The following is a 13628-nucleotide window of genomic DNA, read 5'->3' as shown; positions in this document are numbered from 1 at the left end:
CACATATGTCACACACCTGCAGAATTGCAGAGGAATATACGTTCTTGTAGAAATTTATATTTCAAAAAAATAAGAGTAATATTTGCACGCACAATTTCATACATAACTCACAAGTAGAAGTAGAGGGCGATGGGGCGAGAGGGAGGCGACTCGCAACGCACCGGGAGCCCAACCAACAGCTACGCCTGTGGACGGCGGCGGCGAGAATACTGAGTAGGCCGTCGCTGGCTCGGCTGGGCCAGAGGCAGTGGTGGCGGTGGCACCTGCATCGGCGCCTGTCGTGACATCGGGACGCTCCCACCAGCCGCAGCCGCCAGCGGAGAAGCAGCAGTGAAAGGTGGCGACTTGGGAGAGGGAGACCGCACCACCTCGCAGTACGACTTGGGGGAGGCAGCAGCGGGTAACTCCATCTGGATCTCCTCGTCGAAGAGGTTGTCATTGTTGTCGTCATCTTCCTCGTCAGAGTACTCCTCTAGCCAGTGAGCCATCCTCGTGCGCCCGCCAGCGGAAGGGTAGAAGGGCTGCGCGCACGGCGAGAGAGCGTAGCTCGCTTGCGTAGGGGAGCCGGAAGCTACGGGGTTCCGGTTGAGGATGGCCACCGGGGATGAGGAAGCCACCGGCGCAGAGCTGTCGGAGCTCGCCTTCAAAGAGCGGATCGGGGTAGAGGACGTCAGATCCCGGCGAGCCGCCGCCGAGATGGGATCGCACGGGCCAGGAGAGGGGACGGGGGAGCGCGCCATCTCGGGGGTGGTCGCCAGGCCCGGGTGGGTCATCAGAGAGCTGAGGCCGTGAGGGGAGGGCTAGGAACAGTAGAAGGTTCACTCCCACCATACCCGGCGGCTGGTTTCAGATAACTGTTCTATCCTTTTGTTTGTTTGAACATTTTGGAAAAAGTCTATTTTAGTCTTTTCACGAATTCACTTTATCTGCTTAACTCTCTAAGCAAAATTTAGGTTCAATTTACTTTCCCAACAGTTCCAATTAATCCAATCTACCCTCTAATGATATTTCTCTTGTTTCTCCACGTATGAATTGAATTTTAAATTCAAATTTTGTGAGTGGATAGAGAATATGGTGTCATATGTTATAAAATACATTAAAAAAATTTCATAGTTATTTTCATAATTTGGAAACATTTAACACGAAATTTATCAAAAAATACAATTCTACATAAAAAATATTCATAAAAAATTATAATGTACTTTTTTAGTATAGAGCATCATATTATAAGTTACATTGCAAAATTTAAAGTTCAAGTTCCACTTGTAAGTGGAGAAATAAAAAAGATAAATATTATTAGGAGGTAGATTGGACCAATTGAAAAAGTTTGGGGTAGTAGCTTGAGTCTAAATTTTGTTTAGGGGGTTAAGTGGACAAAGTGAATTGTTGAGAGAGTAAAATAAACTTTTTCCAACATTTTTTAGGACATATATTTGTATATTTGCAGCCAAGCTTACGCACATAGTCCAACTTTTTTGAATAAAGAACAAAGAAAAATGTAGCAAGGTATATAATCCACATATACGAACGAACGAGTAAAACACAGAGAATTTACGGACACAAAATGGTGAATACTAATCCACCAAAAGAGTGCATATGGCGCATAATTTGTTGAACAAGTCAAAAATTGAACTTTCTTATCACCAGTTTGGAGAGCACACGTGGAACCAAAAGGTCGTTTCTTTGCCCGTTCAATGTATAGTTGTACAGTTTGTAGTAGTTTTTTTTCTTTTTTGTTTTCATTTACCTTTATGTCCCTTATAATAAAAAAATTGGCAAAGTCTTACTACCTGATTAGAAAACACTAGCCTATCAACCCGTGCTTCCGCATATGCTAATTAGAATTAATATAAAAATAAAGCTTATAGCTAATAATTATAATTATCTATCTCACGCCCTCTTTCATCTATTAAATTAGAATACATACTCTAAAATATATATTTGTCATTATCTAGTTGTAATATATTTTATTTTCTATTACACCTCTATGTGTTTGATATATATTTAATTGAACCATTTATTTGTGAATTGTTGTTCTTATCTCTTCTATCGTACGTGAATACATGGTGACACATACCATGGTTAGTATTTTTATATAAAAAATATAAATGATATGTTAATAATAATAATAGAAATAATAATTTAGAATTCTATATTGGTGCATATTAAAATTTTATTATAATTATATAATTTAGATTCATATTTAAGGGTTACTTTAACTTTTAATAATGATATAATTGGATAATTTATATGCAAATTTAGGGGGTTATTTGCATTAAGATTAGGGGGTTATTTTAGTTTCTTTATAATGGCAGAGGTGAGTAATTTAGATACATATTTAGGGGGTTATTTTAGTCTATTTTCATAATGGCAGAGGTGGGTAATTTATTAGAAAAAATACAGATCCAATGACTATTATGATTAGAGTTGTCGGATTGATGGCCGGATGTTTCTAGTTTTTGTTACAATTTCTTAAATTTTTCTATTTTTTAAAAGTATCCAGATGACTTCACGTGGAAGCTTCAAAAGAAGCCTGTAAGATTGAAAAATACTCTTGGAAGGTGAAGTCTATAAAACACTCAAAGCTTGGGCTGGACGTGCTGCCGCCCAGATCCGAGCCCAAGCACTCTCTCACACAACCACTGCTCATTAGGAAACGGTCCAATAGTCCAGCATCGGCCCGTTTGCAAAATGTAGATACACAACTCATTACCAACGGCTACTCTGAGCTATGTACTCGCATCGTTTTTTTACATGTCACATTTATTTTGCCCGAAGTTAAAATCGTTCAATTTTGATCAAGTTTATCAAAAAATATAACAACATCTACAATACCAAATTCATTTTATTAAATTTACCATGAAATATATTTTGATTGTGCATGTTATATTTTTATATGAAATTGGTTAAAGTTTTAAAAATTGACTTAGGATAAAGCAAATATGATATATAAAAAACAGAGAGAGTATTTGATACTATACGTTGTTTATTGTTTGCATCCAGTGATTCTGGCAAAAAAAAAAGGGTACAGGAGGGCTGCAAATCGCGGCCTGTACAGCCCTGCCCCCGATGCAAGCCATCTGTCCACCTAGTGGATCGGACGGCAGACTGGAGCACCCCCTCCCCTCGTCTCCTCTGCGTGGGAATCGCGGCTCGGCTGAGCCCACAAACATGGCTCGGTGCCCCCCCGCCGCCGTCCCCCACCTGTGATCCGCGCTGCTTAATCCATCGACGACAATTATTCCGCCGCCTACTCCTGCTGCTTCGTGGATCAAGTCGCGGCTTCCCTTCCTTCTCAAGGAAAACGAAAATCGACCTCCCTCCCTTTCTCATGGAAAACGAAAATGAGTCTGCGGAAGGTCCAGGTCCAGATGATGCAGCTGGCGATGAGAATGTGATCCACCACCTGCTGGCATCAAGCCATTAGCCATCAACCCTAACAGCCGAGCCGGCCACTGCCGCCACGACCACGATCTCAGCCCTGTCATCTACCCTCACTGCCAAGGCGTGCGCCGCCGCGATGTCTACCCAATCATCTGGCTCGTCTTCATTCATCCATAGACTGTGCAATGTTTTGGTGAGTTACAATGATACGACCAAATGTTTCATCCATACAGCTAGTGCTCTTTTCATGTGTGATCTATTCTCTCAAATTATATCAGCAATTATCTTTTCATGTCAGGCTGCCAGCATCATTCCAAAGAATTATGTCTTCCTGATTGTTAACCTGAATTTCAGGAAGAGACTATAGCCTGACGAACTGCCGATTTCCTCTCATGTGTTCTGAACATTTGAACTAGACATGCAGCACCTTTAACAGTTAGCTGCTTGATGTTGCAGATTTCAAAACATCCATATGTATATTTCAGATAAATATATATTGTACATTGACCCCGTGTAGATCTCTGTACATGGACACTTAGCTAATACAGAATCTTTGTACATGCGCACATCATACATGGACACTTGATCATGTCAATACAAGATCTCTGTACAATTGTAATTTGATCAATATACTATTGCCCTGCAAGCACCGGTGGAGAACTCTTGAAGATCAGGACTGATTCCAACCAAAGCCATCATCTTCTAACTTGGCCTTTCTAATCAGCAGCCAATTTTTCAGCATGATCAGAAACTGAAATAGAAAGAAGATGTCAGTACTTGATTCTGAAAAAAAATGGATCGCAGGTGGGGGACGACGGCGGCGGGTGGGGGAATACTGAGCCGCATCTCCAGGCTCAGCCGAGCCGCAATTTCTAGACGGTGGAGCCGAGGGGAGGAGGCGCTCCACCAGTCTGCCGTTCGATCTGCTAGGCGGACAGATGGCTCGTATCGGGGGTAGGACTGCACAGGCCGCGATTTGCAGCCCTCCTGCACGGAATTTTTTCCCCGGAGCCAGCAGATACTTCAGCCGGGGCCCAGGCAATTTCTTGGTCCGCCCCAGCTCGGAGGCGCTCATAGTCACAGCCAATGCGGCCAAGGGAAGACCACAATCTAAACCATCCTTTCAAAAGGAAAGCAACTAGCCACGTCAGAAATCGGCACACCACAAAATCCAACAATCCTGTCGCTCTACCTCTCGCTCTCCTGCATTACCTCTCTCTACGTGGACACCCAACTGCACCGCAGCGTCAGCCGCTAATACCCGAGCTATCGATCGTTGCCAACGTGTCCGATGGCCACTTCGGTTGCTAATGCTATATGCCACTCCACGTAGTGGTAGCAGGCAGTACTAGCTAGGCAGGCCAGGCGCCATCACAATGGAGGTGCAGCTCCACCGGCTGCTGCTCCCGCCTCTCCTCCTCCTCCTCTCGTGGCCCTTCCTCCTCCGCGACGGCGGCCGCTCGCCCGCGGCGCCGCCGGACCTCCACCCCGTCGTGCTGCTCCCGGGCCACGTCTGCAGCCAGCTCGGCGCGCGGCTCGCCGGCGCGTACGAGCCGCCGGCGCCGGGCTGCGGCGCGCGCAAGGGGGAGGGGTGGTTCCGGCTATGGGAGAACTACACGGCGCTGCGGGACCCCGCGCTGGCGCCGTGCTACGCGGACCAGCTGCGGCTCGTGTACGACCCCGCCGCCCGCGACTACCGCAACTTTCCGGGCGTCGAGACCCGCGTCGTGTCCTTCGGCACCACTCGCGGCTTCGGCTCCGACAATCCTGCCATTAAGTAAGCTGCTGCTCCTATGCTTCTGCAGTTCTGCTAATGGTCTTCTTTTTTTTCAGTTTTTTTCTACTGAAAACACTTCGACTGGAATTCATAGTGCTTTCTATTTCAAGAACATCTTAAAATTAAGGACGGATTTTGACTAGAATTCTCGAAACTAATTGAAATCTTTTTCGATCGATCCGGGTGGCGGCGCGGCAGGAACGACTGCATGAGAATGCTCGTGGACGCGCTGGAGGGAGTCGGATACAGAGACGGCGAGAACATGTTCGGCGCCCCGTACGACTTCCGGTACGCGCCGGCGCCGCCCGGCCAGCCCAACCTGCACTTCTCCGGCTTCGTCTCGTCCCTGCGGCGGCTCGTCGAGCGCGCGAGCGAGAGGAACCGGGGCCGGCCGGTCATCCTGGTGGGGCACAGCCACGGCAGCATCAACGCCGCCGCGTTCCTCAACCAGAACACCCTGCGCTGGCGCAGGAGGTACATCAAGCACTTCGTCATGACCTCCATGGGCGCCGGAGGCGCCGTGGGTCCGCTGAAGACCCTCGCCTCCGGCACCGGCGACGTGCTGTCCGGGAACACCAGCAGGAGCTTCGCGAGCGCGTTCCTTACTCTGCCGTCGCCTAAGGTGTTCGGCCACGCGCCCCTACTGATCACGAGAGCAAGGAACTACTCCGCCTACGACCTGCCGGAGTTCCTCGCGGCGATCGGGTTCTCGGACGACGAGGTGGCCGCCCGTTACCGGGCGAGGGCGCTGCCGGCGACGCTGAATGTATTCAGGGCGCCTATCGTGCCCATGACGTGCATCAACGCTATCGGCGCGCCGACCGTGGAGAAGCTCGTGTACTGGGACGGCGACTTCAGCGCGGAACCCGAGGTCGTGTACGGCGACGGCGACGGGATGATCACGTTGGCTAGCTTTCTGGCGCTAGACACGGTGATTGGGGGTGACCCAGATCAAGAATACTACAAGTCCGTCTTGATCCCAAACACGACGCACTCCGGCATCATGAAGGATGGTTTTGCTCTGCAGTGCGTGGTCACAGAGATTCTCGAAGCAAATAGACGGTAATGCAGCCGCACCGGGGACTTTCGAGCAAGCGAATGTTTGGACGAGCTAAAGTTGGTTGCTAAACTTTAGCACATCCTAGCACTCATGCACCTGCTCAAATTTTTTGACTAAAGTTTATCTCACCTAATTAGCACTTCCGTTTGGATGAACTAGTGCTAAGATTTAGCACTTTCAGCTATTAACACTTGGATCCAAACAGGATCTAAGGCTAACAAATGGCATGATTTGTTTGGAGGGCTTCATTGAAAATGTTTAATTGAGCGATTTTCTTATTATTTTTTATTAAATATGTTAAACCACTTTATTTTATTATGTGAACTTCAAATCATGTATGGATTACGAAGCTCTAGCTACAAACTGGCCCAAAATGGCACGATTTGCTTCAAGAACCTCATTGACCAGGCGGTCGAGAGCAAAATCATCCGAGATAGTCCCACCGTGACTCGTGTTGCGAATCAGCACGAACTTGAAGTAGCCCTGCTCCGGATCATCACCGATCAGCGTGTCCAACGCCAACCAGCTCGCTATGTTGGTCGCCCCGTCGCCGTCGCCGTCGCCGTAAGCCACTCGGTCAGGCTTCGCGCCGAAGTTGCCATCCCAGTACACCAGCGTCTCCGGCGTCGGCACGCCGATACCGTTGATGCAGGTCATCGGCACCGCCGGCGCGCCGAAACTCAGCGTTACCGGCAGCACCCTCGTCATGTAGCGCGCCACCTGGTCGACGGAGAAACCGCTGGCCCTGAGATACTCCGGGATGTCGTAGGCGGAGTAGTTCTTGGCTCGCGTGACCCACCAGCGGCGCGCGACCGAACACCTTGGGGGGCGGCAGAACCGAGAACGCGCCGGCGAAGCTCCTGCCGGTGTTTGCGAGCGACAGTGGATCGGCCGGCGACGACGACCCCGGAACCGCCGAACCGCAGCATAAACACGGCGCCTCCAGCGCCGGCGGAGGCCATGACGAAGTGCTTGACGTACCTCCTGCGCCACGCCATTGGGCTCCGGCTGGGGAAGACGTTGGCGTGGAGGCCTCCGAGGCTGTGCGTCACGAGGATGGCCGGCATGCCCCCGTTCCTCTCGCTTGCCTGCTCCACGAGCACCCTCAGGCTCGAGAGGAAACGGGAGAACTCCCTGGACGCCTCGCCGGGCGGCGCCGGCGCGTACCGGAAGTCGTACGGCGCGCCGAAGAGGACCTCGCTTTCTCTGTATCCGACTCCTTCCAGCGCCTGAACGAGTTTTTCCATGCAGGTGTTCCTGTCCTGACGAGTGTAGCAGGCAAATTGATCAGTTTGAGAAGATTGACGCTAGTAAAGATGGAGTATAATGCCTCTTTTTTATTATTAGCTTGTAAAATCCCAGCTGTATGAGATGGTTTAAATATATGCATATAAAGATTCGAACCGTGGTTGCTAGCTCCACTCTACAACAAGCTAACTAAACTAAAGTCCGCTTGCCTCTTTTGGTGTAGAGATTATTTTTTTCGATGTGCAGCTTGGTTAAAATGGTTCGCGCAAGGATCTCTTACTTGGTGGCAGGATCACCGGAGCCGAAGCCACGCGTGGTGTTGAAGGACATGGTTTTAAATCACCGGCTAAGACGTTTAGCGGCGGCGCTGCTATTACGGCGTTTAGCGGGCTATAGCCAGCATTTAGCAGACTATAGCCGGCTTTAACGGACTAAATGCCACAGTGACTTTCCTTCGTAGCAGCTATAGCCGGATTTAGCGGCAGTTATAACTGGCTATTTAAAACCGTGCAAACACACGACGCGGGTCTCGACGCCCGGGGCGTCGCGGTAGTCGCCGGCGACAGGGTCATGCACCACCCGCAGCAGCTCCGCGTAGCACGGCGCCAGCGCGGGGTCCTCCAGCAGCGCCTTGCGGTTCCTCCACAGCCCAGCCGGAACCATCCCCTATTCCCCTTCAGCTCGGCGCCGCGGAGGCGGGCTCGAACTCGTCGGCGAGCCGCGCGTCGAGCTGGCTGCTCCAGTAGCACCCCAGGCCCCAGCCTGCCACCCAATTTCTGAATTTCCCTTGTGCCTCTGAGGCGGTTTTTTTTTCTCTCTGACGCTTCTCGTCGGCTCAGATGGTGTTGTTGTGAACAGAACTGCATTTAATTGAGGTTGCTCACTGTGTTCCAGACTTTTATTTCTGGCGTATGTGCAGTTGGCAATGAGGTGGGTATATTATGCCACTTCTCTTTGGTGTACCCGTAATTTATTGTAGGTATTTAGTGTGAGATATTGCTTTATTTGAAAAACTTGAAGCACTGTCTATCCACGAAACCCATTGACAATTCCGAAAATCTATTCCAATTAGGATTTGAGAGAAGAATCTTCTGTATGGCACTTTAAATATAAAATTTATACTTACAATTAATTCACAACTTCAAAGCATGCGTTTCAAAACAATAATTTAGATTGAAGGATTTTTTTTATTTCAGCCATGATGCATGGAAACCCAAAATATTAGATATCTAGCCTCTATCTCTACACAAAAATGTGATGAATACTTTCTAAGGTGACGTCACATCTTACATGAACCACAGTAAACCACCATTGTAGTGATAAAATAAGCTGGGCAAGAACAACATAGACGTTTGGCGATCCTTGCATGTGGCTAGGAAAGGGCTACACCACCAAGATTGTAAGAGATCCAATATATAGGCCTATCTTGCAACTCTTCTCGTATTCATGTCTAGCTTTGTGCGCTCCCCTCTGTTTTCTGGTGGCATGGTAGTAATGCTAGAGTCGAAATGGTTGCTAGTGGCCTCCATTTGTTTGCGTGACAGATCTAAGGATGGCAACGGACACGAATTATCCGCGTACCCGCGGGTAAAAAACCGTTGGGTATGGATTTGGGTACCATTTCATATCTGCGGGTACGGGTACGGGTAGCAAATAATATCCACGGATATTTTTAAAATGGGTAACAAAAATTACTATACGTACCCGAAACCCGAAATCCGCATCTGACATGTGGATCCACATCGAAACCATATATATAACGAAAACCCTAACCCTAACTCTCCCACACTCCCACCCCCACTCCAGCAGCCTAGCCGCCGGCGCCCCCTCCCACCGCCCCACCCGACCGCCCGCGCCAGCGCTCCCCCCCGGGCGACGGCTCCGGCTCCGGCCGCCCCCCCCCCCAACTCCGGCCGTGGGCAGATCCAGCTCCGCCCCCCCCCCCGGCCGCCCGCCCCGCGCCCCCACCCCAAGCTCCGGCCGCGGGCAGATCCAGCTCCGCCGCCCCCCCCCCTCGGGCACGCCAGGCCACCCCCCCGGCACCCGCCGGCGGCACTAGGCCCCGCCCTCGCGCGCCGCGGGTCTCCGCCGCCCCCCGCCCGCCCGCCGGCGGCGCTAGGCCCCGCCTCCGCCCCCCCCCCCCCCCCCCCCCCCCGCCAGGCTGCAGTCTTGTTATTGGACAAACGGATATATCCGCGGATATCCGTTACCCGTTGCCATCTTTACAGATCAAAGAAGTTGCTGGGAATCAATAACTTGACGTGGCACAACGTGGTGCACCTTTGTGTGACAATGGCAGGTCATAATACAGAAAATCTTTTTTTGGTAAATAATATATATTATTTATTATGTAAACGACGAGTTCCCAAAATAAGTTTGACAAAAACCGATATTACTAAAAGCCACAAAATACAACTGGAGACGGGAGTAAACTACTGATGAGCTATTGAGCCATAGAACGAATGAAGTATCAAGTGACTGTCAAGATCCACCTACCATTCTGCATGCATGGGCATAACATGCATGTTTCTATCGCATTCCCCCTCCTGGAAACAAATCGGGATTGCACGGCGAATCTCACCTTGTTAATTGGCTTGTTCCTATTCTTTTCTTCTCTATCTCTTACCAAAGGAGAAAAAAAAAGAGAAAGGAAGCTGTGCACGGAAGGCGTCGTGGATCGGAAGAAATGACCGCAGCCGATGAGGAGCTGGTCGCTCCCGAGCCGACGAACGGTGGTGTCCGCAGCAGCAGTAGCAGGAGCAAGGCGGCGCTGGTTGCCATGATGCTACCGGCGAGCATGGTGCTGGTCCAGTTCTTCTCCATCCTCCTCGTGCTCCTCTCCAAGCTGGCCCTCCACACCGGCATGCGCCCCTTCGTGCTCCTTGCCTACCGCAACCTCATCGGCGCCGCCGCCGTGGCACCTCTCGCCCTCATCTTCGAGAGGTAAATATCCAAAATGCACATGCATGACTGGACTGGAAGACATAGAACTTGGGTGCTTGAGGATCGAATAAATGAAAAGTCTATGGTATTATCCTCTCATAGAAAGAAGTTGCAATATTTGAATCTTAGCATTCTTTCATTTCTAGAGATCGAAGAATTGTTCAACAAAATTACGTGTACGAATTGATAAGTTACATTTCGTTTTCTTGAAATGTGCCTCATCTTATGTATGTTACTACTCATTCGTCGTTTCTTGGTTGCCTTACGATGCAGGGAGATGATAATAAGGAAAATCCCAAATCTCGTTGAATGGGGTTGGATTTCCCTAAATGCTACATTCAGGTTAGCGCTCTCCTCACCATCATGCACCCACATTCGGGTTAGCGCTTTCCTCGCCCTCAACGTACCACGTTCCACATTCCTCTATCCATCGATCCGGGAACTTTTGTGACTGTGCATGCACCCAGTTGTAGTATATATATAGTCTCCTTGGGAGGGTAGATCGATCCACATTCTTGCAGTAACTCTCTGAGGAAAATTATTGTCAGAATTCTGAATTTAGCTCTTCTCACTTCTGCCTGCTGTAGGACTATCCTTTCAATGGGGCTATATATTACTATGGGCTGCGCAGCACCAATGCCGCATACTCTGTCATCTTCCTGAATCTGATCCCTGCTGTCACCTCTCTCATCGCCATCATACTCCGGTACTCAAACTTTCTGTATATAAATCTGAATAGAATGCGACAAATAAAACAAGTTCACCATGACTCTCTATGTGCAAAAATTCTTTAGGGTAGAGAACTTGGTCCTCACAAGTTGGTGTGGAAGGATGAAGCTTTTAGGCATCTTGACATGTGTTGGGGGAACTATGATGGTCAGCCTGTACAAAGGCAAGCTGGTGCATCATCCTTGGCCTGCCCACCTGCTGAGATCACAGACCCATACAGCAGCAAGCCCTACCCGTCACAACAATATGTTTGTGGGGACATTGTTTCTATGCGGGAGCTGCCTTGGTTATGCATTTTGGTTCATCGTACAGGTGCATATTTACTCGGTCATGAGAATCTTTCAGTTATTTTGCTTTATATATATGTATCTATTCTGAAGGAGTGATACGAATGTTCATTAGGTATGAACACACTCCATTCTTACTTGCCATCCTTACTGAAATTTCATATCACTACAGGTTAAGCTAACTAAGGTGTTCCCGTACCAGTATTGGGCGACAACACTTACATGTCTGTCAGGCAGCCTGCAAGCATTTGCGATTGGCATCCTGATCGACCCGAAGAGATCAGCATGGACGCTCAAATGGGACCTTCAACTTCTGACAGTTGTATACTCGGTAAGGCGGCACGCCATGGTGTACCTTTATTCGAAATATGATGTGCTGATCACCTGTTCTTCCATCTCCAAACAGGGGGGTGTTCACCACTGGTGTGGCATTTATCCTGATGTCATGGGCAATCAAGCGCCGCGGGCCGATCTACCTGCCCATGTTCAACTCACTGGCGATGATCGCCACGGTGGTTATGGACTCGGTGTTGCTTGGAACCAGCATCTTCTTGGGGAGGTGAGAGTTCTTGTTGCTGAGCGGAGAGATGTTCCAACCCGATTTATTCAGTGCTGTGTTATAACTACTGTAGCAAATACAGCAAATGTCAGTGTAAATGTTGCATACTCTGATCTGATGAGTGGCTGCTTGCTTCCATGATCTGCAGCATACTGGGGACGTTGCTCGTCATCTTGAGGCTCTATACGTTTCTGTGGGGGAAAGGGAAGGAGCTGCAGCGAGCTGCGGCAGGGCAGAAGGCCGATCAGAAGCAGGCCACCTCAAATGGAGAACAGGGCGGACATGAGTTGCAGTTGCAGCATGGAGCCTCCGGGTATGGCCTCGCTGATTTAATATATAGGAGCCGTGGAGAGAAAGGGAGTACCGGCTGCAAGATCCATGGAGAGCCGTGTAGAGAATGGGATCGTCTGCAAGATCCATGGAGGACAGCAGGAGCAAGGCCGCTGAGCAGGTTCCATGGATGCCGGTGCTAGATCCGTAAGGAACATCATTGATGGCGACCTGGTGGGCATGAATCTATGATTGGGTTTTGGCTTGTCCCCTTCATTGAGATAAGGTACTGCTACTGATTCTGAATCCACGTGATTTTCGTGCATTGATTTTTTTTTGTCTACCATCGTTTTTGCATCACATGTGACTATGCAATGTACAATGCTCGTGATCTCCCTGGTTCGAGTATTGATGTTATGGCTATAGAAAAATTCAGATTCTATGGCTATATCAAATTCAGTATCTGCTTGCTCTGAAGTCTGATAATGTCTTTTTCACTTCTCTGTTCCTGATTGTTTGTTTTGCCAAATTCAGATTCTATGGCTATAGAAAATTCAGTATCTGCTTGCTCTGAAGTCTGATAATGTCTATTTCAGTGCTCTGTTCCTGATTGTTTGTTTTGCCACTGTGATTGAAAAGAAGAGGTACTGAAAATTACAATTCTTTCTTCTGTGTCATCTGCTGCACCAGTGACTGTTTCAATTTGGGTGGGTTAATCCCTTTCATTAGTGAGAAGATGCTCGTCAGGATGAGAGCCCTGTGCCCCTACATTCAGATCATGCATGGGGTGTGCTTAATGATCTCTGCGGCCTTGCATGCGGCGACCCGTCTGGGCTGATGCTGTTGATGCCTGATGAAGCACACCCTTGTCTGCGGTTTCTGTAGTGGCCAGGTGCATACAAGTGTTAGATGCTTCTTGCCTTGGTTAGTTTGCATCTTCTTGATCTTACTGGTGTATGATCTTGCCGGTACTACTCTCTTAAGATTGGATTGTTGTTAGCACGAAAGGTTTCCTAGATGGAACAGTAATGGCTATATTGACATGACTTCAACAGTCTAAGAACAAATTTGCAAAGTGATATGCAAAACTAAAAATATATACAGTTCTAGTATGATGGATTGGGTAAATCAATAGAGACTAGAGAATTGTTTTGGTTTCTGAACCTAAAGCTTTAGAAAAGTGTACATTTTCTGCATCTAGCACTATCAGCAGCTCCATATGCCTTACTTTGTACATTTTTTGACTCCTTAAACTTAACATTGGTTGCGTTATCACTGTCCTTCATCTTCTGGCTATAAAGTATGAGTTCATCTAGACCATGTCATCATCTGCATTCCTAGCTGCTGGCTAATAGTTGAATCGGTATATCT

General features: G+C 48.6%; 1 protein-coding gene and 2 pseudogenes across 2 annotated transcripts; 2 read left to right on the top strand and 1 right to left on the bottom strand.

The window, feature by feature from the left end:
• Positions 1 to 4746: 4746 nt before the first annotated feature.
• Positions 4747 to 6482, top strand: LOC112876674 (lecithin-cholesterol acyltransferase-like 1). 2 transcript variants are annotated; one of them, XM_025940831.1, is made up of 2 exons: positions 4747 to 5161; positions 5360 to 6482. In XM_025940831.1, exons 1-2 carry the CDS (start codon positions 4761 to 4763, stop codon positions 6225 to 6227), a joined length of 1269 nt encoding a protein of 422 aa, XP_025796616.1. In that variant the 5' UTR covers positions 4747 to 4760; the 3' UTR covers positions 6228 to 6482. The 2 variants fall into 2 exon arrangements, with proteins under 2 accessions (XP_025796616.1, XP_025796615.1); XM_025940830.1 differs by having other exon boundaries at positions 5345 to 6482.
• An 81-nt stretch (positions 6483 to 6563) lies between these two features.
• LOC112872785 lies at positions 6564 to 8132 on the bottom strand (annotated as a pseudogene).
• Positions 8133 to 10155: 2023 nt separating this feature from the next.
• LOC112872784 lies at positions 10156 to 12908 on the top strand (annotated as a pseudogene).
• The last annotated feature ends 720 nt before the right edge of the window (positions 12909 to 13628 follow it).

The sequence above is a fragment of the Panicum hallii genome, chromosome 9, assembly GCF_002211085.1.
Source record: "Panicum hallii strain FIL2 chromosome 9, PHallii_v3.1, whole genome shotgun sequence".
Classification (NCBI taxonomy): Eukaryota; Viridiplantae; Streptophyta; class Magnoliopsida; order Poales; family Poaceae; genus Panicum; species Panicum hallii.
The sequence above is the reverse complement of the archived record's forward strand: the minus strand, read 5'-3'. Positions and strand labels throughout refer to the sequence as shown.